The 26,307-nt window shown below is 32.8% G+C and overlaps 2 protein-coding genes across 2 annotated transcripts in view; both read right to left on the bottom strand.

The window, feature by feature from the left end:
• The window catches only part of LOC134852177 (U4/U6.U5 small nuclear ribonucleoprotein 27 kDa protein-like), a 332,923-nt gene that overhangs the window by 208,993 nt on the left and 97,623 nt on the right, over positions 1-26,307 (bottom strand). The gene's annotated exons all lie outside the window — the stretch shown is intronic.
• The window catches only part of LOC134851410 (uncharacterized), a 26,293-nt gene continuing 24,993 nt past the window's right edge, over positions 25,008-26,307 (bottom strand). Inside the window, exon 6 of the mRNA XM_063867479.1 lies at positions 25,008-25,017. Within this exon, the coding sequence (XP_063723549.1) occupies positions 25,008-25,017 (10 nt within the window). The remainder of the gene's footprint in view (positions 25,018-26,307) is intronic.

The raw sequence follows: 26,307 nt of genomic DNA, 5'->3' as shown, positions 1-26,307 counted from the left end.
GATAAATAGTTAAATTACAAGACAAAAAACAACATAAATAATACAATTTTTTGTACATTACAGTTCTCAACAAACATAAAGTCTCCTAAAGTTTGGGACAATTCTTTAAATTCCTTCCAAGTATATTTGACATAGGCAACTTGTTTCATTGCTTCATTCTTTTTGCGGTGAACAGTCTAATCTGAATGTAGGGAGGTTTGTTAACCTTGTACTTGTTGATCGTGACACAAACTTGTCTTCTATTGTAAGTTGCTATGTCATACACTTTGTTGCAGTTGGCAAGCTCCTGATCCATAGTTGACTCTTTGTCAGAAGTGAGTTCCAATATAGGAATAAGTCATAGGTTTTCAGCATCGTTAATAACAGTATTTCTAATTGCCGAGATTGCTTCTTCTTTTTCACCAAGATAGACTTGCTGTCTTTTTTCGAGTTGTCTTAACTCATTTTGCTTGAATAGTTAAAAGCAGGGTTCAAAATAAATTTTCCCCTTGTAGAATTTTTGGGACCAAGCAAATCTCCCAATTCTTCTTTGATTTTTTGATAACCCAATGTAATTGGGACTAGTGTCTTTTCTTGAGTACATTTTTCAATAAGAGAACCGACTGATCAGATGAAGAGAAATGAGAGAAATGATTTTAAGATAAAATGAAATTGGAAGAAAGCAAAATGAGTCATTCACTTAACCAGAAAAAGAAATAGAACTTTAATTGGACATTTTGGGTGAAACTTCTAAATATGGAATTATGTAGGTGTTAGTCTTTCTAAATAAAACCACAATTCTCAGCAAAAATCATTGTTCCAGATGGCTGCAGCTATGTGGCAAGCTCTTCCCAGCTTTTCTTCAGAGTATTGTCAAAAATCGCTATTTATTTCTGTTTCCAGTGATTTTTACAAAAAATGCAAGGTAACCAATAATTTTTGTGTCTCTACCCACAATTCTTACTGTTCTTTGGAAAATTGTAAGTTCCACATACTTCTGATTGGTTCATCTTTCGATCAAATTTTACAACGATTGAGTAATTTTCATTACCATGCCAAATTATCGATTGTCTTTACACTCTGTACAAATACAGATTATATTCGAATGTTATTTCATCAACTGGCGAAGTTTTCAATCAACTTGACTGCGCTGTTCACCACAATTTCAATTGGAAATGAGCAGAAAAATGCCAAGTGTTGCAAAGAAAAGACTGTTACGCAAAAAATTCAAATGTCACTTTTCGTGTTCCAACCAGAAACTAGCTTCCACACAAACTATTGGTTCAGCTTTTCTAGAAGGAGTTCGTAAAGTACAAAACTCAAAATATGAACATGATTTGTTAAAAATTCTTGACTGTTTTATTGATGGTTTTGGATTTGTAAATAATGATCAAGTCAATTTTTCAATAAAAAAATTTTGATAATCCATCTATTTTCTCTCAAATGTTTACGAAATTACCAAAAATTTCGAAGAAAAAAAAATTCATCGTTGTCAAAAAGCTGACAAATGTTTTTCACACATGTAAGAAAGATGTAATATTAATTTTGATTTTCACGAAGTTTCAAAAAACTTTTCATTTTTTTCAATAACTTGTAAAAATGTTTCAATTTTTTTGACAAAATGAGAAAAGTGTAACATTTTTTTTGACAAAATGGAAAAAATGTTTCAATTTTTTTGACATGACGCGAAAAGTGTTTCACTCTTTTTAACAAGATGCGAAAAGTTTTTCTTTTTTTTCCTACAAATGCGAAAAGTGTTTCACTTTTTTCGATAAAATGCGAAAAATGTTTTACTTTTTCGATAAAATGCAAAAAGTGTTTCAATTTTTTCGACAAGATGCGAAAAGTGTTTCACTTTTTCTAACAAGATGCGAAAAGTGTTTCACTTTTTTCCTACAAATGCGAAAAGTGTTTCACTTTTTTCGACAAAAAGCGAACTTTTTTCGATAAATTGAGAAAAGTGTTTCAATTTTTTCTACAAATGCTAAAAGTGTGTGAGTTTTTTGACAAGATGAAAAAACCATTAGGTAACTTTTTACGTGTGTACAATTTTTCTAGTGTTTTTCCGAATTCGTGTGCAAAAACTAATCGATTTTTTTTAACATGTGTGCGAGTTCGGAGCTTTCAATTAAGTTCTTATTGTTTTTCATTGGTTTACCCTTAACCTCTCATATATTCTCATAATTGAAATGAAATTGAAGACAATAAATAATACAGAAAACGAAGTCAAAACCAAACAAAAACTATTTACAAAAACATTTAATCAAAGAGCTGTCGAGCAGCAGAAGAGTTCTGGAGGTTCTCTATAGAACGCAGAGCTGGAAGAGGTTCCATTGCTGGTGGTTGTTGTAGAGGAGTGTTCTGAGGCGTCATTGTATCTGAGAAACTCTCATCTTCATCTATTACGATGGGTTTTTCGGCTGATCCTGCTTCCTCCCAAGGAAAGAGGAAGGCGTCGAATGGTTGAGCTAGAAATCTTGAGTCAGGGATCTCGGGGTAGTTCATTCCCACATGATCAGAAACCTCCTCCATCATTTGCATTATTCCAAGTTGGTTCTCTATGATGGGAACTTGCATCATATGATGTTCGTTGAAATCCCTTCGCATCACTTCTACCATGTGCCAGACTTGGATTGGGATCTTCATTCGTGCCAGAAAAACTCCAGAAACTCTTTGGCGCAAACTGTTTCTCGTTCTTAGATAAACGTCGTGTCCAATCGGAGTTAAAGCACCATTTTGGGTATTGTTGTTTCCAATCACAAAAAGTTCATTTTTGTTCTTGTTCTCGTATCCAATCAGAGAACTTTTTAAGGACTTAAATCATCCAAATAAGTAAACATATACACGAAAGAAATCGCAAAAATAAAGGACCAAAAGTTGTTTGCTGTAAAAATAAGAAATATTGCCGATATAAGTAACAAAAGAAGGAAAACTATTAAAAGAAGCATCTCTTTTAGTGTCTTTTCATCAATTTAATTGAATTTTTTGTATGTAATCAATGAGAAACTGCTGATTTTTGAGTAGATAGTCAAGTTCTTCGATTTTGATGCAAATTTGGGAGAATAACTCAAACAGAAATCTGATTCCAAACCGGGTCAAGCAGGATTTTGAACTTTGAAATTCCTTAAAGAAATGAAGGAAAAAAGAGCTTTGTCCGGGAGTTTTTTTAAATTTGGGTTTTGGTTAGGAGATTAAAAAAAGTCTTTGTTCGAGTAAGTTTCTCCGAAGAGACTTTTACTTAGTCGGATAACTTTATTTCGTACAATCAAAACGTCCAAAAATTTATGAAAAAGTAAAAGTCAACATCTATTTCATCAATAAAAAAATCCATTGGAATTTTTTCTTTTTTCTGTAAAGTAACTCAGGGAAACTCAAATGTTTCTTGATAGACAGTTTTCAAATAATGATTATGGTTTTTTTAAATTATAAACAGTTCACTTTTAGATAAACCTGGATTCTGATTGGTTGATTTCCGAAAAACAGTGTTACTAAAAGAATACTCAATTCTTATTGGTTAATTTTCTCTAAGCAAAACTGAATAAAACTCATTCCATTCTGATTTTTTTACGTTAAAACCAATCACTATATACTTTGTATAACTACTTGAAATTATTTTCAAATATTTTCAACAATTCAAAGTAAGTATAAATAATCGAATATTTTTTGGGACATTTTAACTCTTCCAATTTGATATGTACCAAGTACTTACTGCTTTTAATTCATACCTAATAACTCTCCCAATTTTAGATGCCGTCGCTGAATAGAAACGAGAAAATGCAGTGTCGGGATTGTGGAAACTTGTTTGTTAGAGCGCATGCAGCTCGACATCAAAAAAGGTGTGCTAAAGGAGTAATTTCTTGTCCTGATTGTAAGTATTCCACTTACAATCAACAAGAAATGAACTATAATATGGCCAAGAAGCATGCACCTTCAAGTTCGATACATACATACATGCATACATACAAAAATACATACACACATACATACATACATACATACATACATACATACATACATACATACATACATACATACATACATCCATACATACATACATACGGTTTGTTCGTCTTGCGAAAAAAGTTTCTGAGTTACTACTCTCTCCAACAACATCGGAGAAAAGAACATGGGGCAAAACAACGGAAGCCAAGTATTACGGTGCCAGACTTGAACTAGATTGTGGAGGAGGAAGGGGAAGATGGAGAGAAACTCAAAAAGGAGTCGAGTGCTTGTCAACACTTCCTGGTTAAAACTGAGATGGAGAATGGGAGGCATAAGGTATTTAACGTTCAAATGTCAAAGTTAGATACCAAGATTATCAACGAGAAGCTTGAAGAAGTCTTCAACAAGCTAGATTCTGCTGCAAAAATCAATGTTGCTCTTGAGTTTGTTCTCCGTAATGTCGAAACGGGAGAATATCGGTATTATTATGCACACGAAAACAATACTTTGTTCGAAAAACCGCATTTACTGTGCACGAAAGCGGATTTGATTACAATCCAGGAAAAAGTTGAAAAGTTTGATATCGTGGAGCAATGCACCCAAGAACGTCAGAACACAAAGTGGGGGTCTCAAGTTGATGACAAAAGTCACTATTTTTGCTGCGTTACTAAAAAATATCCAATGGGATGTTCAAACTCGGTCTTGCCTGAACCTTTACTGAAAAACCATTCAGTAAACTGTCTTTTATCGGACAAAAATAAACAACCATACAAAGATCAACTTTGCCTTTTCCGTGCGTTAACAATGTATTTGCATGGGCATAGTAAATTTGATGCTCATACATCTCAACTATTTACAGAGTTTATATCAAAATCTGGATACGATCCGAAGAATTTTCGTGGAGTGCCAATCGATGATTTACCTCTTGTAGAGGGAATAGTGGAACGTAACATATTCATTTACGATACTGACATTCAAGAGGGAGAGTATGTTGGAGAATTAGCGGGGCGAACTATAGGAAAAATTGAAAAAACCGTGTAATTTTTAAGATTCAACAACCATATCATTCATACGAATGATATTGATTCCTTCCTCAAGTGCTTCCGATGTCCTTGCTGTGACCGTTTCTTCAACAGATCAGACAACTTCAACAGACATCTTCTAACGTAAAAAGATAGAGTGCGACACACTTACCCAAAAAATGTATATACACTTCGAGAAACGCTATTTGAAAAGTTGGAAAGTTTCAAAATTCGGGTTTCGAAAGATAACACACTATTGAACAACCTAGCCTTTTTCGATTTTGAGTCGATATTTGTTCAATCAGATGAACTGAAAGCTACCCAAACAACAACCTGGATTGGAAAACACGTTCCAATTTCTAAATCAATATCCTCGAACCTGATAGATGAACCAATTTTTCTTTATAACAAGGATTCGCAAAAGCTTATTATCGACTTTGTAATCAAGGTCGAAATATTGGCTGAGAAAAGTAAGCTCGAAATGAGAACTAAATTTCGAGATGTTCAAAGAGTGGTGAATGAGCGGATGACGAAAATTTTCCAAGAGTTGAATGAAAGATGCCAAAATCATCCAATTGAGAATTTTGAATACGAAGTTGAATGTATAGAGGATACAGAGAAAACTGATATGTCAACTCAGTTTTTGAGAATGCAGAAAAATCAGCTGATTGACTTGAAACAAAATCTGTAGGGATAAGTTAACACGTTACCTGTATTTGGGTTTAACATGGGAAGATATGATCTGGACTTGATCAAGAGCTATCTGATTCCCTACCTAATCAACGAAAAAGAAGCTGCACCAATGATTATCAAAAAGGCTAACGATTTCATATCCTTCAAGTTTGGAGATATACAATTTCTCGATATCATGAAAATTTTGGGTGGAGCAACTTCTCTAGACTCCTTTCTTAAAGCTTACAAAGCCAGCCAGACAAAAGAGTTTTTCCCTTATGAGTAGTTTGACAGTCCAGACACGCTCGAGAATGAAGAATTACCTCAATACGAAGCTTTTTTCAGTAAACTGAGAAACAACAACCCTCTTGATAAAGACTTCAAGGATTATCAAAATTTGAGGTCAAGTGGAATTGATAAGAAGCAAGTGCTATAAAAACTTCAAATCAAGTCAGTACCCGCATCTGGTTGGGATAAAAAATATTTGGCAGAAACATTTGGCAGGAGATTTGGCAGAAACATGGAATGAATACATTTACAGATTTTTTGCAGTGGTACAACAACAAAGATGTTGTTCCAACCCTTGGAGCAATGCAAAAAAAGGTTCAGTTTTATCATCAGAAAGAAATTTATATGTTAGAACTTGGATGTACTCTTCCAAATTTGGCAAATATTTGTTGCTGCACAAATCAACCAATGAAAAATTCTACACTTTTTACAAAAGTGGTGGAGATTTGTGCGAGAAAATTAGAGAGGATATGACGGGTGAACCATCAATTGTGTTTACGCGAAAAGCTGTTGTGGACAAAACCTTTATCAGGGATTCATCAAATGTCTGCAAATCAATTGTTGGAATTGGTGCGAGCCAGCTCTATCCCTATTCAATGTGTCAAGACATGATAACAGGATTGTACACAAGATGGGAGTTTGATTCCGATATGCAAAAACTCAAGGCTAGACATAACCGATCTCCTAATTTTGAGAACATGTTTCAATGTAGATAGATTTTGCGATCACTGCAAAACAGTGCTTGAAGCCATGAGAGAGCTGGATGACTTGAGACGTGAGTTCATTCGCGAAAAAGGATTCAAAATCGAAGAGATGTGGGAATGTGAGTGGTGGCAAAACTTCAAAACTAACGAAAAAATAAAGAATCAAATCCGATCCAAATTTCCCTACAACAGACCTCTCTCTACTGATTCTTTATTGGAAAAATTAAGAAATGGATCTCTTTATGGCTATATTCAGTGTGACTTAGTTGTTCCAGAGGAACTGAAAGCAAAATTTTCTAATTTTCCTCCAATTTTTGAAAACACTGAAGTTGGAAAAGATGACATTAGGGAATATATGCAAAATTATGCCATTGAAAATGATCTTCTTAAGCATCCCCAGCGAATGCTTATATCCAGTTTCAAACTAGAAAATGGTTCCATCATTACTCCTCTTTTCAATTTCTACATGGAACTCTTTTCAATTTCTATATGGAACTTTCAATTTCTACATGAAAATGCTTCAACACGTTTGTTCAGTCGGTTGTTGATGCTAGAAGGGAAGGAGATGAGAACCTTTTATCCGGTGCTGTTGCAGAGACTATGAAGCTTTTAGGTAATTCATCCTACGGTTACCAGATAATGGACAGATCGAGACACACGATTACAAAGTATTTGAATGTTGAGAAAACACACAAAGCAATAAATGAACAACTCTTCAAACGATTGAGTACCGTTCAAGAAAACTCGTACGAGATTGAGTCACAAAAGTCAACAATTGAGCACAAAGAACCCATAATAGTCGGATTTTTCATTTTGCAGTATGCAAAGTTGAGAATGCTTGAGCTTTACTACAATTTTTTCGACAAAATTTGTGATGTAAACAAGTTTGAGGAATTAGAAATGGACACGGATTCGCTGTATTTAGCTCTTGCCGAGGAAAATTTGTATGATTGTTTTCGTCCGGAGAAAAAAGGTGACTGGGAAAAATTGAGAGAAAAAGATTGCAGAGATTCATTTAGAGCAGATTCAAAACAAATTTTTTTCCACGATTATGTTGTAGCGTTCACAAGAAACACGATAAAAAAGAGCCTGATCTGTTCAAAGAAGAATATAGGTGTGGGGAGATGCTATGTTTATACAGCAAGACTTATTGTTGCTATGACAACAAATCAGACAAGATGAAGTTTAGCAGCAAAGGATTGAATAAAAGAATTCTAGAGGAATCCGGTGATGGACCTATGAAAAAATACAGGAAAGTACTCGACGAAGCAATCAACTTGACTTCAACAATAGAGGATTTAGAACCATTAATCAGATGATTGCTACATAGGAGCAAACAAAAAAGGGATTGAGCTACTTTTACCCTAAAAGACAAGTTAAGGACGACGGAATACACACAAAACCTTTGAACTTGTGAATGACTGATAGTGTAATAGCATTTATTTCAGTATTGTTTAAATAATGTAAACTTGTGGTAAAATGATCATACGAAGCAGTGATTTATATACTTCATCTTTTGAATTCAACTTTTTTTTTCTCAAAAATTGTGATTTTTTCTCGAAGTTTTGTTAGGTTTCAGTGTAGCTTTAGATAGTTTTCTCGTTGAAGCAAACCTATAAAACAATAATCAAAACATGTAAGCCGTAGAAGTTAGCTAAGAAACGCAAGTATCGGCAAAATCGAACCCCAAAAAATTCGAGCGCCAAAACTTTTTCTGAAACTTACCATGTACCAAAAATCTAATTAAAAGACCTTCATTACACAATCTACACGTAATTAACCAGTAACATTTAACAATTAGATAACGCCGGCCGAGAAAAACTAGACATTTGCACACAAAAAGCAAAAAAATTCTTAGCTTTATCTTACCATCACACAAAACATGAAACCTTACCATTGGTATTCCCTATCTTAATACATTGTAGACTCTATACCCTATCTTAATACATAGCTGGGTGACTGCATGATCTACTCCCTATCTTAATACATGGGGGTCACCCACCTCCCCCCTGATCGCCTCACTCTTCTACTAATTAGCTAAATCTAAATCTTGAATACGTAATTTTTTGCATTTGCATTGACAATGGGGAGAAACTTTGTATTCGGGTATATTACAGTTTTTTTCCTTTTTGTTTTCCACGTAAAATCAGGTACGAAAATAAATCATCGGAATGGTTCGAGTGATAAAGCATAAATCAAATAAATACCGTTTCAGACGAGATTCGAACACTGTTTCGAAACATAACTCCTTAGAAATTTTTGGTTTTTGGTCTTTTTTCGAGCAAGTAACGCAATCGAGTAACGTTTTTTAAACAAAACAATTGAGTGAAATTGGTCACATGAGCTAAGAAAACTTGACTTCAAGTAGCAAAAAACTAGATATGGAAGCTTCATTTACCGCTTCCTTGGCAATCGAAGTTTTCTGAAACAAAATTTCAAGCATTACTCAGCAAAAAGTTCTTGTTTCAGTTTTTTGTTTCTGTTTGTTTGTCATTCTTTGATGACGACTGGTTTCATTTTTGCTATATTGCTTTTGTTATAGGTTTTTATAATTTTTTCATGGCACGATCCACAAAAAAAACGACACTAAATTGCAAAACAAAAATTAAAAAAAAAACATTCATTTTACCATTCTTGAGCGCACCCATTTTGAAAAGTTTTCAAATCTTTTCCAACTCATCAACCAGTTTTCAACAACTTCGATGTTCATGCTCTCATACATTTTTTGATGTTTCTTTTATGATAAGTTAACTTACATGAACGTCTAGTAGAAACTATAAATTACTGAAATACCGAAAATAGCAAAATTTGTTGACATTTTGCTACCAAGCTTAGATGTGAATATTAAATAAAAATAACCTATGCTCGTTTGAGAATTCACTTGAGGTGGGTTAGAACTTTTAATTGTTATAACCCATCTCGAGTGAATTCTCTGAAAATGATGTTAAATTGGGTGTTCGATATCTTGAGTTTTTTAAATTTCAGCCTGTTCAAAGCAGTTTAAAAAACTAACGATAAAAGGATTAAGCACCTTTACCGCTATGAAAAAAAAACGAGTGGAAAGGACGTTTTTTAAAATCCCACTTCGGGTTTGATGTTAAACTAAAAGTGCAGAGCTGGCGCTGTTAATTATTCCAAATGCTTTCCCTAAAAAGCATTTTCTCAAAAGTGTTTACATTCAGCATAAAGTTCATATTTCATGTTCATATTGCATGTTCATATTAGGTTCTGCCGAGATCGACCAAACGCTCACTGAAGTAATTGTGCCTTGCTATGTTATCATTTATTTGCCATTTTCGTGAATGATTTTATGTGCTCAAAATTGGCTAATGAAGGATATCACAGCAAAGCGCAAATACTTGAGTGATGGCTTGGTCCATCTCGGCAGAAACCAGATATGAACATGCAATTCGGGGTTGTACACGAACCAGATCAATTTTTTTAAACAAAATTTTAAACTTTCGACATTGCTTTTTCATGAAAGCAATTGAAATAATTAACAGCGCCCGCTCTGCGCTTTCATTTTAACATCAAACCCAAAATTGGGGTTCAAAAAATTCCTTTCCGCTAGTTTGAAACTGTGTACTTTTTTCATAGTGGTAACTGTGCTCAAAATCTTTGTTGTTAGAGTTTCTGAAGCTGTTTCGGTCAGGCTGAAAATTAACAAAAGTTCTTTTTCCAGTTATATAATTTCCAGTTGTTTCTTAGACCAACCGTTTTGAGAAAAATAAAAGTTTTGTATCAAGCAATGCATTTTTTTTTCAATTGGAGCCACGCAACCGACAAACTTTAAAAAAAATTTTCCAAAGAACGAATCGGTTTGCTAAATGTTAGTGATTCCTAAGCAGGCTACTTCAAGTTACTTCATGAAATCAAGTTACTTCATGAGCAATCGGCTGGCGGAAAGTTGAAGATATTCTATTGAAGCCTCTGAAGTGATGAAACTTTGAATTATTGCAGGTTGTTTCAAAGAACTAGCTAATCAGTTCCAGAAAAAACCAGGTTTTCTCAAACAAAGTATTCAAGCTAAGAAACTTTAATGTTTCAGGTTATTTCATCGGTTGGCGAATAATTTTTAGCAGTCTATTCAAATGATTATGATTTGATATGTTTCAATTACTTCTATGGAGCGAATTGGTACGCAAAAGTTTTTCTCGAGCAGCTATTCAAGCTAAAAAACCAAGTTTTTTCAAGTTATTTTAAGTAGCAAATCCGATGGGTAGAAGTTCAAGTTTTTCTTAAGCAATCTGTTCAAGTTGTGAAATTTGAAAAGTTTCAAGTTGTTTTAGACTAATTAGGTTGGCAAAACGATTAACTTTTTCGAAGCAAGCTATGACATTTTGAAAACGTCATTTCCTTCAGGGATGCGGATGAAAAATTTTTAAGCTTGTCTATTGCAGCCATTGAAGCAGTAAACATTTTAAATATTCAAAGTTATTTCACAGGCCGAGTTGGTTCGAGAAAAGCTAAATTTTGTAAGCAAGCTAACCAAACTAAGAAACTTTGAAATATTTGAAGTTATTTCATAAAAGGAACCGGATGGCAAAAACTTTTAATTTTTCAATTGGAGCCACTCAAGAGAAGCAATCTTGAGTTTCTTACCAAATCAGTTAGTTAAAAATTAATTTTTCTTAAGCAAGCAATTCAACACATGGAACGTTGAAAAATGTCAAGTTGTTTTAGATCAATGTGGTCGCCAAGCCTTCAAAATTTTATCAAAAAGCTAAGAAATTGAAATAACTTGGTGTAATCAGATAAAGGGAACCGGATGGTGAAAAATTAAAGATTTCCATAGCAAACATTCAAGCGCTAAAACTTAAAAAAGTTTTGACTTAGTTCTTAGACCGGATTGCTTTGCAACAAGTTTAGTTTGTGTATGCAAGCTATTCAAGCAAAAAAACTTCAAAAAATTTCAAGTTGTTTTATAGAGCGCATCAAATAGCAAAAAATTGCAGTTTTTCTTAGCCAGCTGTTCAAGCAATGAAGCTTTGAGATATGTGAAAAATTTTGTAAAGCAAAATAATTCACAAAAAATTCAAGTTTTTTGTTCAAGTAATTAAACTTTGAAATATTTCAAGTTATTTTGATAAGGCGAATCGGATGGCACAAAACATTACAGTTTCGATTGAAGCCAATTTATTTATGAAACTTGAAGTTGTTTCATAAACCGAAGCGTTTTGCGAAAAGATAGAAGTTTTAATTTAAGTTTTACTTTCCAACTGTTCAAGCGATGAAACTTTTAAATGCTTCATGGTCTTTCATCGACCGAATCATTTTGCAAAATTTGATGTTTTTCTTTGCAAGCTACTCAGTAAATGCCTTTTTGAAGTTTTTCAAGTTGTTTCATGAGTTCAAGAAAAGTTCTTTCAAGCAAAGTTCTTTTTTCAATCGAAGAAACTATAAAATGTTCATAATATTTTTCCATTTTTAGTCCATTGATAGACCGAATCAGTTCTAAATATTCGAATCAAATGCAAAATATTTCACAGACCAAACCAAGCAGCAAAAAGTTTTGACGTTCATTAATTTTTGGCATTAATTTTTGACGTTCATTTAAAATATAAAATAAGATTCTCATGCAAGCTTTTTAACAAAAACCTTCGAAAGGATTCAATATAATTTATAGAGCGCATCAGTCTGCGCCAAATCAATTATTTTTAAGTAAGCTATTCAAGCTACCAAAGCTTGACAAATTTTTTTTCATAAAGCAAACAGAATGGCGATTTTTTAAAGTTTTTCTTTTGAAATGAGTCCAGCAAAAAAAACTATGCAAGTTGGTTCTTAGACCAACTCAGATGGCGAAAATTCAAGCTTTTCTCAAGCAAACTATTCAAGCTATGAAAATTTGAATTGTTCCAAGTTATTTCATAGATCGAACTCGTACTATGAACAGTCCCGATACATGAAGATGCAGTCAAAACTGTTAGTGGCAACCGGTTGCCTGTTTTATTGCTACTTGTTATAAGCACTGTATTGAAATAAAACGACCTCTGCACAGAGACAAAGCTGAGCTTTGCACCACTTGCGACAAAATATGAAAGACTATGATTGAAATCAAAGGAAAAAAAAAACTTCAAAAGAACATTCTGTCAAAAACAATTGCAAATTATCCGGAACCAAATAGCCTGCACCAGTAAAAACTCAACAAAATATTTTGGAAATGATACGAGGAAAGCAAGTTTTCAAAACAAAACTCCCTTTTGCGGAACATAGCAGACAAGAAGAGCAGACACACAATCTAAATTAGCCAAAATTTTCTACTTGCAAAAAAAACAGGTCTCAACTGGAAGCGTTATCCCAAGCTTTATCGTCTCAATTATGGGGTTTGCAGCTACTTGGAAAAGAGCTCAACCATCGATCAACGTCGACAAAAATAAACAGACGTAGCACAGTCCGAAAAAGCACAAAGACTCTTGTTTACACAAAGGACCCGACCGGATTAGAATCGCAAGCCTTTGCCAACTAAAGCTGTTGATTTACCTCTACGTCAGATGGTTGATTGAATTTGATTTTATAACTATCAGCGGTATCAAAGCCGAAAATATCTGAACAGGTAAGTCCCTTTTCCCCTCAGAGAAAACAGACTAGCACAAACTTTTTTTGGTCGTCACGACGCAATAGAAAACCAATAAAATGGTTTTAGTTGTTTCGTTAATTGTTAAGCAGATAAAAAGGACAAAAAAGGAAAGAAGTGAATAAAAGAATTTTAACAAATCGAGCTGGTAAAATTACAAGCAAGGTAAAACGCAAAATTCAATTTGGCCGGACTTTCAAAACTGCTAAAAGCAACTTTAAAGGGAATTCATTACAGCTAAAATGAATTATCCTTAGATATGACAATTTAGGCGACAAAGTATGAGCAGACAAATGGAAGACCGAATTTTTTTGAACTGGAATAATTAGCGTTTGAAACAAAACTAGTCCTCCTCAGATCCGATCAGAGGACCTTCACCGTCCCAAACGTATTCTTTACCATCAGGCTGTGTGTAAGAGACACTACGAAACTTGAATTCATTAGAGATAAGATAAATCAGGAGTCAAGTGAAACCTGTGAACAAAATTGTTAATGGGAATAAATGTCTAGTGTCCGATTGCAATAACTTGGCTTATCGCAAGGGTAATCAGATTAACCGGGTTTGTCACAAAAAAAAACTTATAACACCGCATCAATTCGGTTACGGAGAAAAAAGAGGTCAACAAGTGATTCGATGTTAGATATTGCAGAAAACGTCAGCGATAGACTTATAAACGAAAAGATTGTAGCAAATAGATTTGTAGATCTTTCAAACACTTTTGATACGGTAGATCAAAGAACTATTTTCAAAAACCGCTATGTTAACTGTTTCAGATAATCAATCATTGAAGTTTTGAAACCTTATCTCACAAAGGTTATCAATATGTTGAAGTTAACAATAGCCAATCAAAACAACAAAAATGGCCTTTGCTTTTTTTATTGTGTTTGAACGATCTGCCTTACGTTTGTTTTAGCAGTCAGTTGAGAAAATTGACAGTCGATGAAAATTTTTACGCTTAATTCCGACAATGGCTTCAAATTGAATCCAAATTTGCTGAAAAATTGAAAATGAATGGCATTAGGAGGCCAAACTGTGCACTGGATAGGATCACAATTTTGTGTCTGTATGTTCCTGGATTCCAGATACAAGTCTTTAAACATGTGAAAATGTTGTCGGAACGATCAAAGGAAAGTAAAGAACAAAAGAAGAACAAAGGGAGCGTCCTTGTTGCGGAATCTGCTTACAATGCACAAAATGCACAGTTTGGCCTCGTAATGGGTGAAAATTAAAATAACGTTTAAATTTTCTAAACTCAAAATCCCTAATTTTTGGTCGAAAACACCAAATTCTTAATTTCAACGTCAAAGATCGTGTGCTAGACGAAATTAAACACTTTTTTGTTCTATTAAGTAAATAGCTCAATTATAAACATCATATAAATCATGTAAATGAGAATTTTCAATGCCACGGCCAAAATTTATCACTGCAGAATGTTTTTTCTTCGAAAAACTTCATCTAGACTTTGTGAAGTTTGTGCAGAGTCTGTATTGCATTATAGAGTTCTTTCAAGCTGATTAGGAATTATAAAGGAGTTGAAAAAGGGAAAGTTCTCAAAATCGCATTTTACAAATACTTTTTAACATAAAATGATCAATTACTTGCGAAAAACTAAAAAGGATCACAAATGTTAAACGAGCAAGGAATTGACTAAAACCTCGACAAACGTAAAAATAATTGAACATCCCTCCTCCAACATCAACAGGGTAATATCAAATTAAGAAAATATCAATAAAGAAAAACTGAAACAAAGGTTTGCGAGCCTTAGAAAGAAAGAGTAGAATTAAGTTCAAGGAACTAGTACAAGAATAAAAAGCTTTTTGATATTTTTCATCAATTTTGAATGAAGCTATGCATACAAAGGAAAAAAAAATTGACTAATTTGCTGCATCAATTTCAAGATTTTTACATACGAGACAACAAGTAAGTTACTCTGGTGAAATTTTTAAAACAGCTAGATTCAAATGTTACCGGACCTAAATCGGGTTTCAAACCGTATTTTTCTGTTTTTTTTTCAGTAAAGACGTTCGGTGCTCAGACAAATTGCTGATTTCACTTTGTTCTTGAGGCGTCCTTGATAAGCTCAGTGCCTTTCGACGTCAATTTTAAGTGTGCCAACTTTAAAATACTTAGTAACTTTTTTTGTGATTATTACATTTTATTGTATTCATTGATATATAATTAGACAGAAAGTAAAATTTACAATAGAATGAGATATAGTAACGTACTTTTCTGTTTTTATTTTCGTTTCTTCTCTCATAAACTTCATGAACGATCAACATAGGTTTTTTTTTCACTTCCAAATTACCTGTTTACAATTTACTTTTTGTCGTCGACTTGGCCCTCTGTCTGAGAATCATTGCCAAGCGCTTGCACATAAGACCATTTGGTTTCCTCGTCAATTGACCTGGCTTGCATATCTTATGAGGTTGTCCAGTTCTCTAGGTGACTTTAAATGTTTCCACTTTTCTCGAATGAACAAGGTTAAATTCCGGGCACTGCAGCCCTTGAGTATATTCGAGTTATTTTTCCAGTAACTAGTCTTGTGATGTAGCATCGACACAGGAAAATTTTCTTTGAGAAGCATTTTTGCACACTGCAGCAATTCCTCTAAAAAGAAAATAAACGTTGACATTCTATTACAATAAGCCATGCTCCATAGTTAGTTTTTTTAAACCAAAAACGTTCATCGGGGATATCAAAAACACGCATTTGGTTTTAATCATCATTTCAGGTTTGATCAAAAACCGGACCGACGTACTAAACTTATTCTTCGACTTTTTTCGATCAAAATTGGTATGTCTCGGCCAACAAAAATTGCCATACAATTGCTGCATTGTTTTCACCTGAAAGTAATCAAATGGCTCAGGTTAGTTTATTTCGATGAACTACTTCTCATCTACCGTGGAACCTTTCCACAATTTGAAAGGATCTGAACAGACAACACATCAATTTTTGGCATTTACTTTTTCTGCATCAGTTCTGGTGTCGAGACAAACAAACAAATAACAAGGGTGGCCAGTTGCTGTGCAATTATCACAGAATGCTCCGACCATAACTTTTAAAAAACCACAAAAAAATTAGTGTCGTTTTTCGTGCGTGATGTGATGAAAAGATCTAGACAAAAATCTAGATCTTGGGCAGATTGGGCAGTTATCAAAAATAGGCAATTTGACCTGTTTTTGTCTTTGACTATGGATTCGACCGAAGAGTTCGTTCGACCGTATCAGCTTGTGTCCAAAAACAGGACATCTTTCGAATATTTTGTTTGAATCGATAGTCGAGCAACTCAGCCCGGGTGTGAGTTTATTTTGAAATCCTGAATAAAAGAAGGAATCCTCAATTACATACCTGCATCACTTTCCGTGATTTCATCATGGCGATTACTTGAGTGGTCCAGGAATGCTATCAAGAGGCGTGTCAGCAGTGTCTTGCCGTCTGCATACACCATAGTCATTTCTGCATCCACCAAGCACCTGTCGATTAGTGATAGATAACCAATCGCCCACAGAATGTTTTCCTGCTGCAGTGTTCCACAAGCTCGGTATAGTAAACCTCTGCCTGCGAAGTTGGTACTTAAAACGCGTTTGTGATTGTTTATTTTATCGACCTCTAAAACGCACGCGTCGTATTTAATGTACTCTAGGAATGGTTTTTTCGATGAGCTGGGATATAAAATCAGAAATAAAAAATTGAAGCTGTGCCATTTTGCACTTAGCTCAATACAGTTGCTCAAACCTGCAACATCGAATACACATTTGAACGCTGGTGATTCGCCTTTCCACGTGGACATAATTTGAAGCAAATATTCAATACTAAGTGCGGAGCCGATGCCTTCGTCACTTTTTTTGAACAGCGCAAGTTCGAAAAGAAGAAACTTCGGAAACTGCAAGAGCTTCCGGACACATTCAAACACCAAATCAACATTTGCAGTAAGCCACGCAGTGTTTAAAATTCCACGCGCAAGGGCAAGTTGATGAACGTACTTTTGCAGTGCAGCTGAAGAAGTGTAATCAGAAAAACCAAATGCTTCGATATCTTTCAATCGAGCAAATGTTCTTTGCAGTATTTTTTCGGTTAATTTTGGTTCAATAGACTTAAACTTGCTCGAATCACACGAATTATTCATTCCAAGATTGCTTATGAGTTCAAGCGCGATACTCATATTAATATTCTGTTTCTCATTTTCAACAAATTTTCTAGAACTTTCCCCGCGCGAGTTATGTAAGATACGCCGAACAAAGACACCCAAAAATACTTTGAAACGTGCTTCATATACTGAAAACAATAAAAATTCATTTGTTCCTAAAGTTTCTTCGAGCAGCCAACCTGATGTACAATGATGCGCTAAGGCATAGACTATACTTTGCGCATCAGAACAGTCGAGTCTACGAAAAACTTCGTTCAATGCACGAGACAAGGAGTAAGTTTCTATAACTTTGTCATTGAATTCTACTTTCTCAAACTTGGTAAAACTTATTTTGTTGACCCAAAGCAAGGGATAATTTTGTAGAATGAGTTTGTCCCAGAAAAAATTAAAAGGTAACTTGGCATCTATCAAGGCTAGCAATCCATAGTAAATATCCTTGTCAGTCCCACCTGAGGTCATCAACACTGTAACGACCGTGCTTTCTCCGTGAATAAGAGGTTCAATTTCCCAAATCAGGCTTGGTTCTATAAGGTTTTTCAGAAAGCCCATTGCCCACTCAATATTTTCATGCTTTCCGGTCTTGCAGGCACTATAAAGTATGCCATTGTTCCAGTCATTGTTCTTTAGAAGTGTCAAATAGTCATTTCTGTTTTTCGCGTCCAAAGGAATCGATTCATAAAAATTTGATAAACATTTAAACGATATGAAATTTAAATTTTCTCTTTGATGGAAATCAAGTGGGCAAGGAAAAGGACCGAGAATTCCGTATTTAACAAACACATCTATATACAGGCGGTTGAGATAGACGTTAGCAATCTCATATTTTTGAAGCTCACTTTTGTGTTTGAAAAAATTGTTCAGTTCCATTTTGAGAGCGCTTTTGCTGTATTCACTCAGCAGTTGAATTAAAAGATTAAACATTTCAGGGTTTGCTGCGTCAATGGCATTATGTATAATTCCTCTACCGTCGAAATACTTGGTCAAAAGTTGGTCATACTTTTCTCTGTTTGAAATACTCAGCCGCATCTTCCAGATATCTATCTTCTGGACTTCGCATTCATATTTCATGATATCATCTGCTGTTCTTTGATTGGAATCAATCCATAGAACTATCTCATGTATTGCAGGTTCACTTTTGATTTTTCCTGCACGAAACAAAGACAGCAGGTGTCTTAAGATGTCAGTTGTAACTTTATCACTTGCGTTTGTTTGATTTTGCAATAAAACTGATAATGATCTAGATCCATATGAGTCTTTTATTTCTGTTTCACATTTCTCACTCGTCATCTGTGCGAGTACTTTCAGTGAAAACATCACTTTTGAAACATCGCGACTTCTTAACGCGTGGAAAAATATGAACTGAGATATTTTACTACTGATTAATTTTGCCGGATCATCTGACCAGAAAACACTATCATCGGGAGAGTTCTCAACTAAAACAAAACTGAACCGGAATTTCAATTATAGTAATCTATTTTCCTTAGACTTTTACAGTCTGTCACTCGAAAAATTGAAAACAATTGATTATTTTTACATAAAGTTGGATTATAAAGTAACTGTTTTTTAACGCATTGAAAACTATTCTCCATAAGTTATAAAAGAATAATTTGAACAGATTTTTTGTTTTTTCTCAAAGAAGTGAAATTCATTTCACTTTTTTGTAAATGGATTGCAAATCACAATTTTTTTTGCAATTTTTTAAGAAAGTGACGGAGTAATTAGCTCTTGTTGCAGCGCAAAAGTAAATGCGAACTTAAATAAGAGTGAAAAGCTTGTACGATAACAAGGCTATAGCCTTACGTATATGATACCGGTCGAAACCGCGCTCGACCGTGTTCGACTCCCACGTTGCAAGCTCAAAAAAGGCAATGAAATTATAGAAAAATTTTGCAAATCCTATGTTAAAAAGAAGAAAAGGGTCAGAATAAATTAAAATTTGATCCCAATAATATGCAATTAAATCATAGACAATTATAAAGAATTTGGGCAAAACTTTTAAAACAAATCAAGAAAAAAATCAAAATAGATCAGTTTTTGAACTCAATATATGCAAGAAAATCATAGAATTTTATCGATATTTTGGTTTTTTGTTTGGTCTTTTTGATGCTATAATACGCTATGGATGTAAATTGAAAAATGATTAGCAATAGATAAATGCAATAAAAATAAAAAACTTATAAATCTTGGATGAAAAAAAAAATCGATTTAAATCCGTTTTAATCTCCTTAAACATAAAAACAAATTCAGACTGAAAAAACGCATTTAAGTAGATTCAAATCGATTTGGATCAATTTTTTAAGCTGGGCTTTAAGATCAACTCAAATTGATTTTAAATCAATCGAAATCAATCTTCATCTTTTTTATTTAATCTTTGTACTTTTTTCATACTAAACTCGATCTAAGTTTAATCAACGTACTTTTTTCATACTAAAAACGACCTAAATTTAATCATCGTACTTTTGTACTATACTCGATCCCAATCCAATCTTGTCAAAACCGGTAAAATCGAGTTTGCAGCTATAAATTGTTGTTGCTATAAAGTGCAGAAATTTATCGTTTTGAGAGTTACCCGGGTTGACGTTCACAGAAAAAAATGCTCGTCATACAAATTCATATATGGCGTCGATGGATAAAAAAGCTTGTTATACAATTTTCATTCAAAATTTCAAAATGGTTTTAAAGAATTTTGATTTAGATATGTGGTCTACTCTACTCGACGATCTTAAAGGTTACTGGTCATCAAAAAAAAATTCAATTTTGCATGAAAAAAATGTTTATTAAACATTTTAATTTATGAAACTTCATGGACAAGTAAATTATTTAAAAACCATTCAAAATAAGTTTAAAGTGAGTTATTTTGACAATATTATGAGTATTTGAATATTGAGGTCATTTTGATAGTTATCTGATGAACAATTAATTGAAAACTTGCTCATCATATAGTTTTCATGAATGAAAATTGTATGATTGGCATTTTCCGAGAGAAAAATTGAAAATTTCAGCATTTTAATAAAATCATTTTTCATCGTTTGGTCGAAAAAAAGCTTATCATTGTTTTTTCGAGAGAAAAATTGAAACTTTTTGAATCATTTAAAACTGATCAGAGACAGAGTCAATGATACTTTTTATGAGAATTGGTATATTCCGAGCAATAATGAGCATTATAAGCAATCATTTTTTTATTATTTTTTTTTGTTCGAAAACAGTTCATCATAAAATTATCATATATGAATATTGTGGGATAAGCTTTTATGCAGAGACAAAATTAAAATTTAAGGAAACAATTGAATATTATCATTGGTAGGGTCAAATGGGCTTTTGTTTAATGTTTTATAGATTGAGAACAAGTTGAATTGTTCAGCATAATTATGAAATCTTTTTTTTAGTCGAAAAAAAAGCCTAATTTTGTTTTCAGCTTCAAAAAAAGAATTATTTCAATGTTTTTTTTGAATTTTGTTGATGTAAGAAAAATGGATTTGGTTTTCGTCGAAAAATGCTTTTCGCATAAGTTTCGTATATCAAAACTGTATGATAAGCATTTTTCAGTATAGTTGAAAGAAACTAACAATTGCAAAATGAACACATGCTTGTTGTCAAGAAACTGATATTTTAGTTTGTTGAAAAAAATTTGTTTGTACATTTCCTATTTTCTTGCAGCAACTGAACAAAACTTACACAAAACAAAATAAACGAAGATCTTTTTTATATCCATCATTATACTATGCATAGGCCTCTTAGATATGCATCTGAAATCTTATTATTTTGAAGGAACTGAGAAATGAGGAATCTTTTGAACAAAATACAGTGATTTCCAAATTCCTGAAATTCTGAAAACATTTGCTAATTTTTCTATAGTATCAAGTTCTGGTAAAAAGTTTTTCGTTTTCTGGCTTCGCAAAAAAAATTATTGCAACATTTATAAATTCAGATTAATTTTGGTCCTTTTTTGAATAAAAATGTCACGATTTGTCTGAAAAAAAAGCCGAAGAATACTTTTTTTAAAAGAGGACCAAAATTAAGCTGAAATTATAAATGTTCCAATAATTTAGATATAAAAAGTTAGCCAAATTTCTTGATAAATTTTTTTTAACGTAAAAGAATGCCAAAATGGATATCATCCTATCTGATGTAGCTGAATTATAAATCATTCATTTTGATAGGAACTCAACCTAATGTATTCGGAGTATTCAAAAAATCTATCACGAAAGCAGAATAAAAATTGAAATTCCAGATACTCTGTCAAATTCTCAGTTTTTTTAAAACAATAAGCAAAACGTTTCTCCTCGAACAGAAAAGTGTTTCTCTTTGAACCCGTTTTGTTTCAGACCTGGACATAATTTTGAAGGTAAAGTAATAGTTTCCGTGCGGCGGTCAATTTTTATCCGGAAGTGACTCTATAATCTTTTTGGCAAAATTAAAAGTTTTATTCTTAAGGTTATTCTTCGTGTTTCTGCTTGATCTGTCAAATCTACTGTGATGTATAATGTAAGTTTCACCTAGCTTTCCGAGTTTATTTGATCTTGGTCACATGGTTGGTTGTTTCTTGTTTTTTTTTGAAAACATTCGCTTCAACAGTATGTGCAAAGTCGGGTGTTAGTCTTGTCACAGGAGAAAATAGGTTGAATCTTGAACCTGGTTGTTTTGGATATTGAGCGCAATGAAAACAATATACACTATTGTCATAGATTTGAGAAATTTTGAGGATGGAGAGAATGCAGGGTACTCCTTTCTTTCTCCCAAGAAAATCAAAGCAACATCCCTATCTGCTTCTTTTACAGAGAGTCTTCATTGAAACAAATTGAGCAGTGCTTATGAAAATTATATTAAAATTTTTTTGAAAAAAACCTAAGAGCTTCAAAAACGCAATTTATTGCCAAAAGTTGTGAATCGAACAAAAGTTTATCAGATATGAGTCACATACGGTTACCAAATATAAATTACTACGCATGCCCAAACATTCGAAATTTTTTATTCAGAAATGAAAATGTGTCTGAACACGTGCCGCTATTCATTTATCATGCAAAAACTCTTCACTGAGCAGAAAGAAACACATCTATTTAATCAATGTATTTTGTTTCCTTCTAGTATTGAGACAACCAATCATAGCAATAGCCCATAGTTTATTATAGTTTTGTTTTTGACGAAGAGACATATAAACATGAACCTTCAAGGTGATCAAAGGTGAGAAAAATTGTGTTATTTTTTTCAAATATTCTGTGCAATTTTTTTGTTATATTTTTAATGATACTATATGCAATCGTTCAAAAAATATTACCAACCAAATATGAAGAAACGAAACTTTGAATTTTATCAGTGACTGTCGGTTATATTTTGCTTTCTCCAAAACTATGAACAAAAAAATATTTTTTTACCCTTGTTGGTCGAATCTGGAAAACTTCATCATCTGATTTTTGATTGCTTAAAAACTGGTTTGTTTTAATCCAAAATTGACATTTTTTTAACTCTTATTGAAATTTTCATCTTAATTTCCGTCAACTGCAAAAAAAAACTTCAACCTTATGCAAAGAGTAGCTTTTGAACTGATTGAAAGTCTTTCAAATGAACGAAATAAGCATCTGCTTATATATGATGATACTTCTGAGAAAGTTAAAATTCTAAACATTTTGTAGATGCTTTTCAATCTTGCAGGCACTATAAAGTATGCCATTGTTCCAGCCATTGTTCTTTAGAAGTGTCAAATAGTAATTTCCTATTTTCGCGTCCACAGAAATCGATTCATAAAATATTGATAAACATTTAAACGATATGAAACTGAAGTTTTCTCTTTGATGGAAATCAAGTGGGCAAAGAAAAGGACCAAGAATTCCGTATTTAACAAACCCATCTATGTGATTGCGGTTAAAATAAACGTTAGTAATCTCATATTTTTGAAGCTCATTCTTATTTGTAAAAAAAATTGTTCAGTTCCCATTTGAGAACGCTTTTGCTGTTTTCACTCAGAAGTTGCATTATGAGATTAAGCAAACCAGTGTTTGCTGCGCCAATGGTATTATGTATAATTCCTCTATCGTCGAAACTTGATCAAAAAGTGATCATACTTTTATCTGTTTGAAATACTCAGCCGCATCTTCCAGATATCTATCTGGACTTCCCATTCATATTTCGTGATTTCATCGGCTGTTATTTGATTGGAATCAATCCATAGAACTATCTCATGTACTGCAGGTTCACTTTTGATTTTTCCTCCACGAAACAAGGACAGCAGGTGTCTTAAGATGCCCGTTGTAACTTTATCACTTGCGTTTGTTTGATTTTGCAATTAAGCTAATCATGATCTAGATCCATATGAGTCTTTTAATTCTATTTCACATTTCTCACTCGTCATCTGTGCGAGTACTTTCAGTGAAAACATCACTTTTGAAACATCGCGACTTCTTAACGCGTTGAAAAACATGAACTGAGACATTTTACTACTGATTATTTTTGCCGGATCATCTGACCAGAAAACACAATCATCGGGAGAGTTCGCAACTAAAACAATACTGAACCGAAATTTCAATTATAGTAATCAATTTTCCTTAGACGTTTACAGTCTGTCAATCGAAAAATTGAAAACAATTGATTATTTTTTATATAAAATTGGATTATAAAGTAACTGTTTTTAATGCAATGAAAACTATTCTCCATTAGTTATAAAAGAATACTTTGAACCGATTTTCTATTTTTTCTCAAAAGAAGTGAAATTCATTTATTTCTTTTGTAATTGGAGTGCAAATCACTCTTCTTTCGACTTTCTAAGAAAGTGACGGAGTAATTAGCTCTTGTTGCAGCGCAAAAGTAAATGCGAACGTAAATAAAAGTGAAAAGCTTGTACGAAAACAAGGCTATAGCCTAACGTATATGATACCGGTCAAAACCGCGCTCGACCGTGTTCGACTCCCACCTTGCGCTAACTTTGTTCAAGTATACTCGAGGGGTTATATACTCATTTGACCTACTTTAACCGTTTTTTTTACAGTTCAGATTTGAATGTCCGCACTGAGAAATTTTAAATCGATTCAAGTGTCTAAAAAATTGATTCAAATCGATTTGGATGGATTTTCCGACTCACTGAAATCCATCCAAAACTCACTTAAATCCATTTTAAATCAATTTAAATCGATCTTTTTAAAAAATTTAAATCAATTTAAGTGTCTAAAAAATCGATTTAAATCGATTTGGATGGGTTTTTAGACCCACTAAAATCAATTTCTTCGCAAACATGGCGAAAAAACATACCCTTAAAAAATAGTGATTTTTTTTATTCTTGATGTTTAAATATAAATACTCGTGTCAGATTTTATATAATTCAAAAAAATGATCCACATAAATCAGATTTTAAGCTCGAAAAAGGCAATGAAATTATAGAAAAATTTTGCAAATCTTATGTTACAAAGAAGAAAAGGGTCAAAATTATGAAGAATTTGAGCAAAACTTTTAAAAGAAATAAGGAAAAAAATCAATATAGATCAGTTTTTGAACTCAATGTATGCAAGAAAATCATAGAACTTTTTCGATATTTTGGTTTTTTGTTTGGTCTTTTTGATGCTACAATACGCTATGGTTGTATAATGAAAAATGATTAGCAATAGATAAATGCAATAAAAATACAAAACTTATAAATCTGGAATGAAGAAAAAACGATTTAAATCAGTTTTAATCTCCTTAAATATAAAAACTAATTCAGTCTGAAAAAAAAACGCATTTAAGTAGATTCAAAATCGATTTGGATCAATTTTTTAAGCTGGGCTTTAAGATCAACTCAAATCGATTTTAAATCAATCTAAATCAATCTTCATCTTTTTTATTTAATCTTTGTACTTTTTTCATACTAAACTCGATCTAAGTTTAATCAACGTACTTCTTTGTACTAAAATCGATCCCAATCCAATCTTGTCAAAACCGGTAAGTTCGAGTTTGCAGCTATTAATTGTTGTTGCTATAAAGTGCAGAAATTTATCGTTTCGAGAGTTACCCGGGTTGACGTTCACAGAAAAAAATGCTCGTCATAAAAATTCATATATGGCGTCGATGGATAAAAAAGCTTGTTATACAATTTTCATTCAAAATTTCAAAATTTTTTAAAAAATTTTGTTTAAGATATGTGGTCTACTTGACGATTTTAAAGCTAACTGGTCATCAAAAAAAATTCAATTTTATTAAACGTTTTTAATTTATGAAACTTGATGGACAAGTAAATTATTTAAAAACCATTCAAAATAAGTTTAAAATGAGTTTATTTGACAATATTATGAGTATTTGAATATTGAGGTCAGTTTGATAATTATATGATGAACAATTAATTGAAAAATTTATAAATGAAAAATTGTATGATTAGCATTTTTTCGAGAGAAAAATTGAAAATTTCAGTATTTTGATAAAATCATTTTGCATCGTTTGGTCGAAAAAAGGCTTATCATTGTAATTTCGAGAGAAAAAATTGAAAAATTTTTTGAATCAATTAAAGCTGATCATAGACAGAGTCAAAAAATACTTTTTATGAGAATTGTTATATTCCGAGCAATAAAGAGCATTATAAGCAATCATTTTTTGTTTTTTGATCGAAAACAGTTTATCATAAAAATTATCATATATGAATATTGTGGGATAAGCTTTTATGCAGAGACAAAATTAAAATTTAAGAAAAAAAACTGAATATTATCATTGGTAGGGTCAAATGGGCTTTTGTTTAATGTTTTTACAGATTGAGAACAAGTTAAATTGTTCAGCAGAATTATGAAATCTTTTTTAAAGTAAAAAAAAAGCCTAATTTTTGTTTTCAGCTTCAAAAAAAAGAGTTATTTCAAAGTTTTATTGAATTTTTGCTGATGTAAGAAAAAATGGGTTTGGTTTTTCGTCGAAAATATGCTTTTCGCATAAGTTTCGTATATCAAAAACTGTATGATAAGCATTTTTTCAGTATAGTTGAAAGAAACTAACGTTTGCAAATTGAACACATGCTTGTTGTCAAGAAACTG

The sequence above is a fragment of the Symsagittifera roscoffensis genome, chromosome 7 (genome assembly GCF_963678635.1).
Source record: "Symsagittifera roscoffensis chromosome 7, txSymRosc1.1, whole genome shotgun sequence".
NCBI classification, from domain to species: Eukaryota; Metazoa; Xenacoelomorpha; order Acoela; family Convolutidae; genus Symsagittifera; species Symsagittifera roscoffensis.
This window is presented reverse-complemented; position numbering and strand designations above follow the sequence as displayed.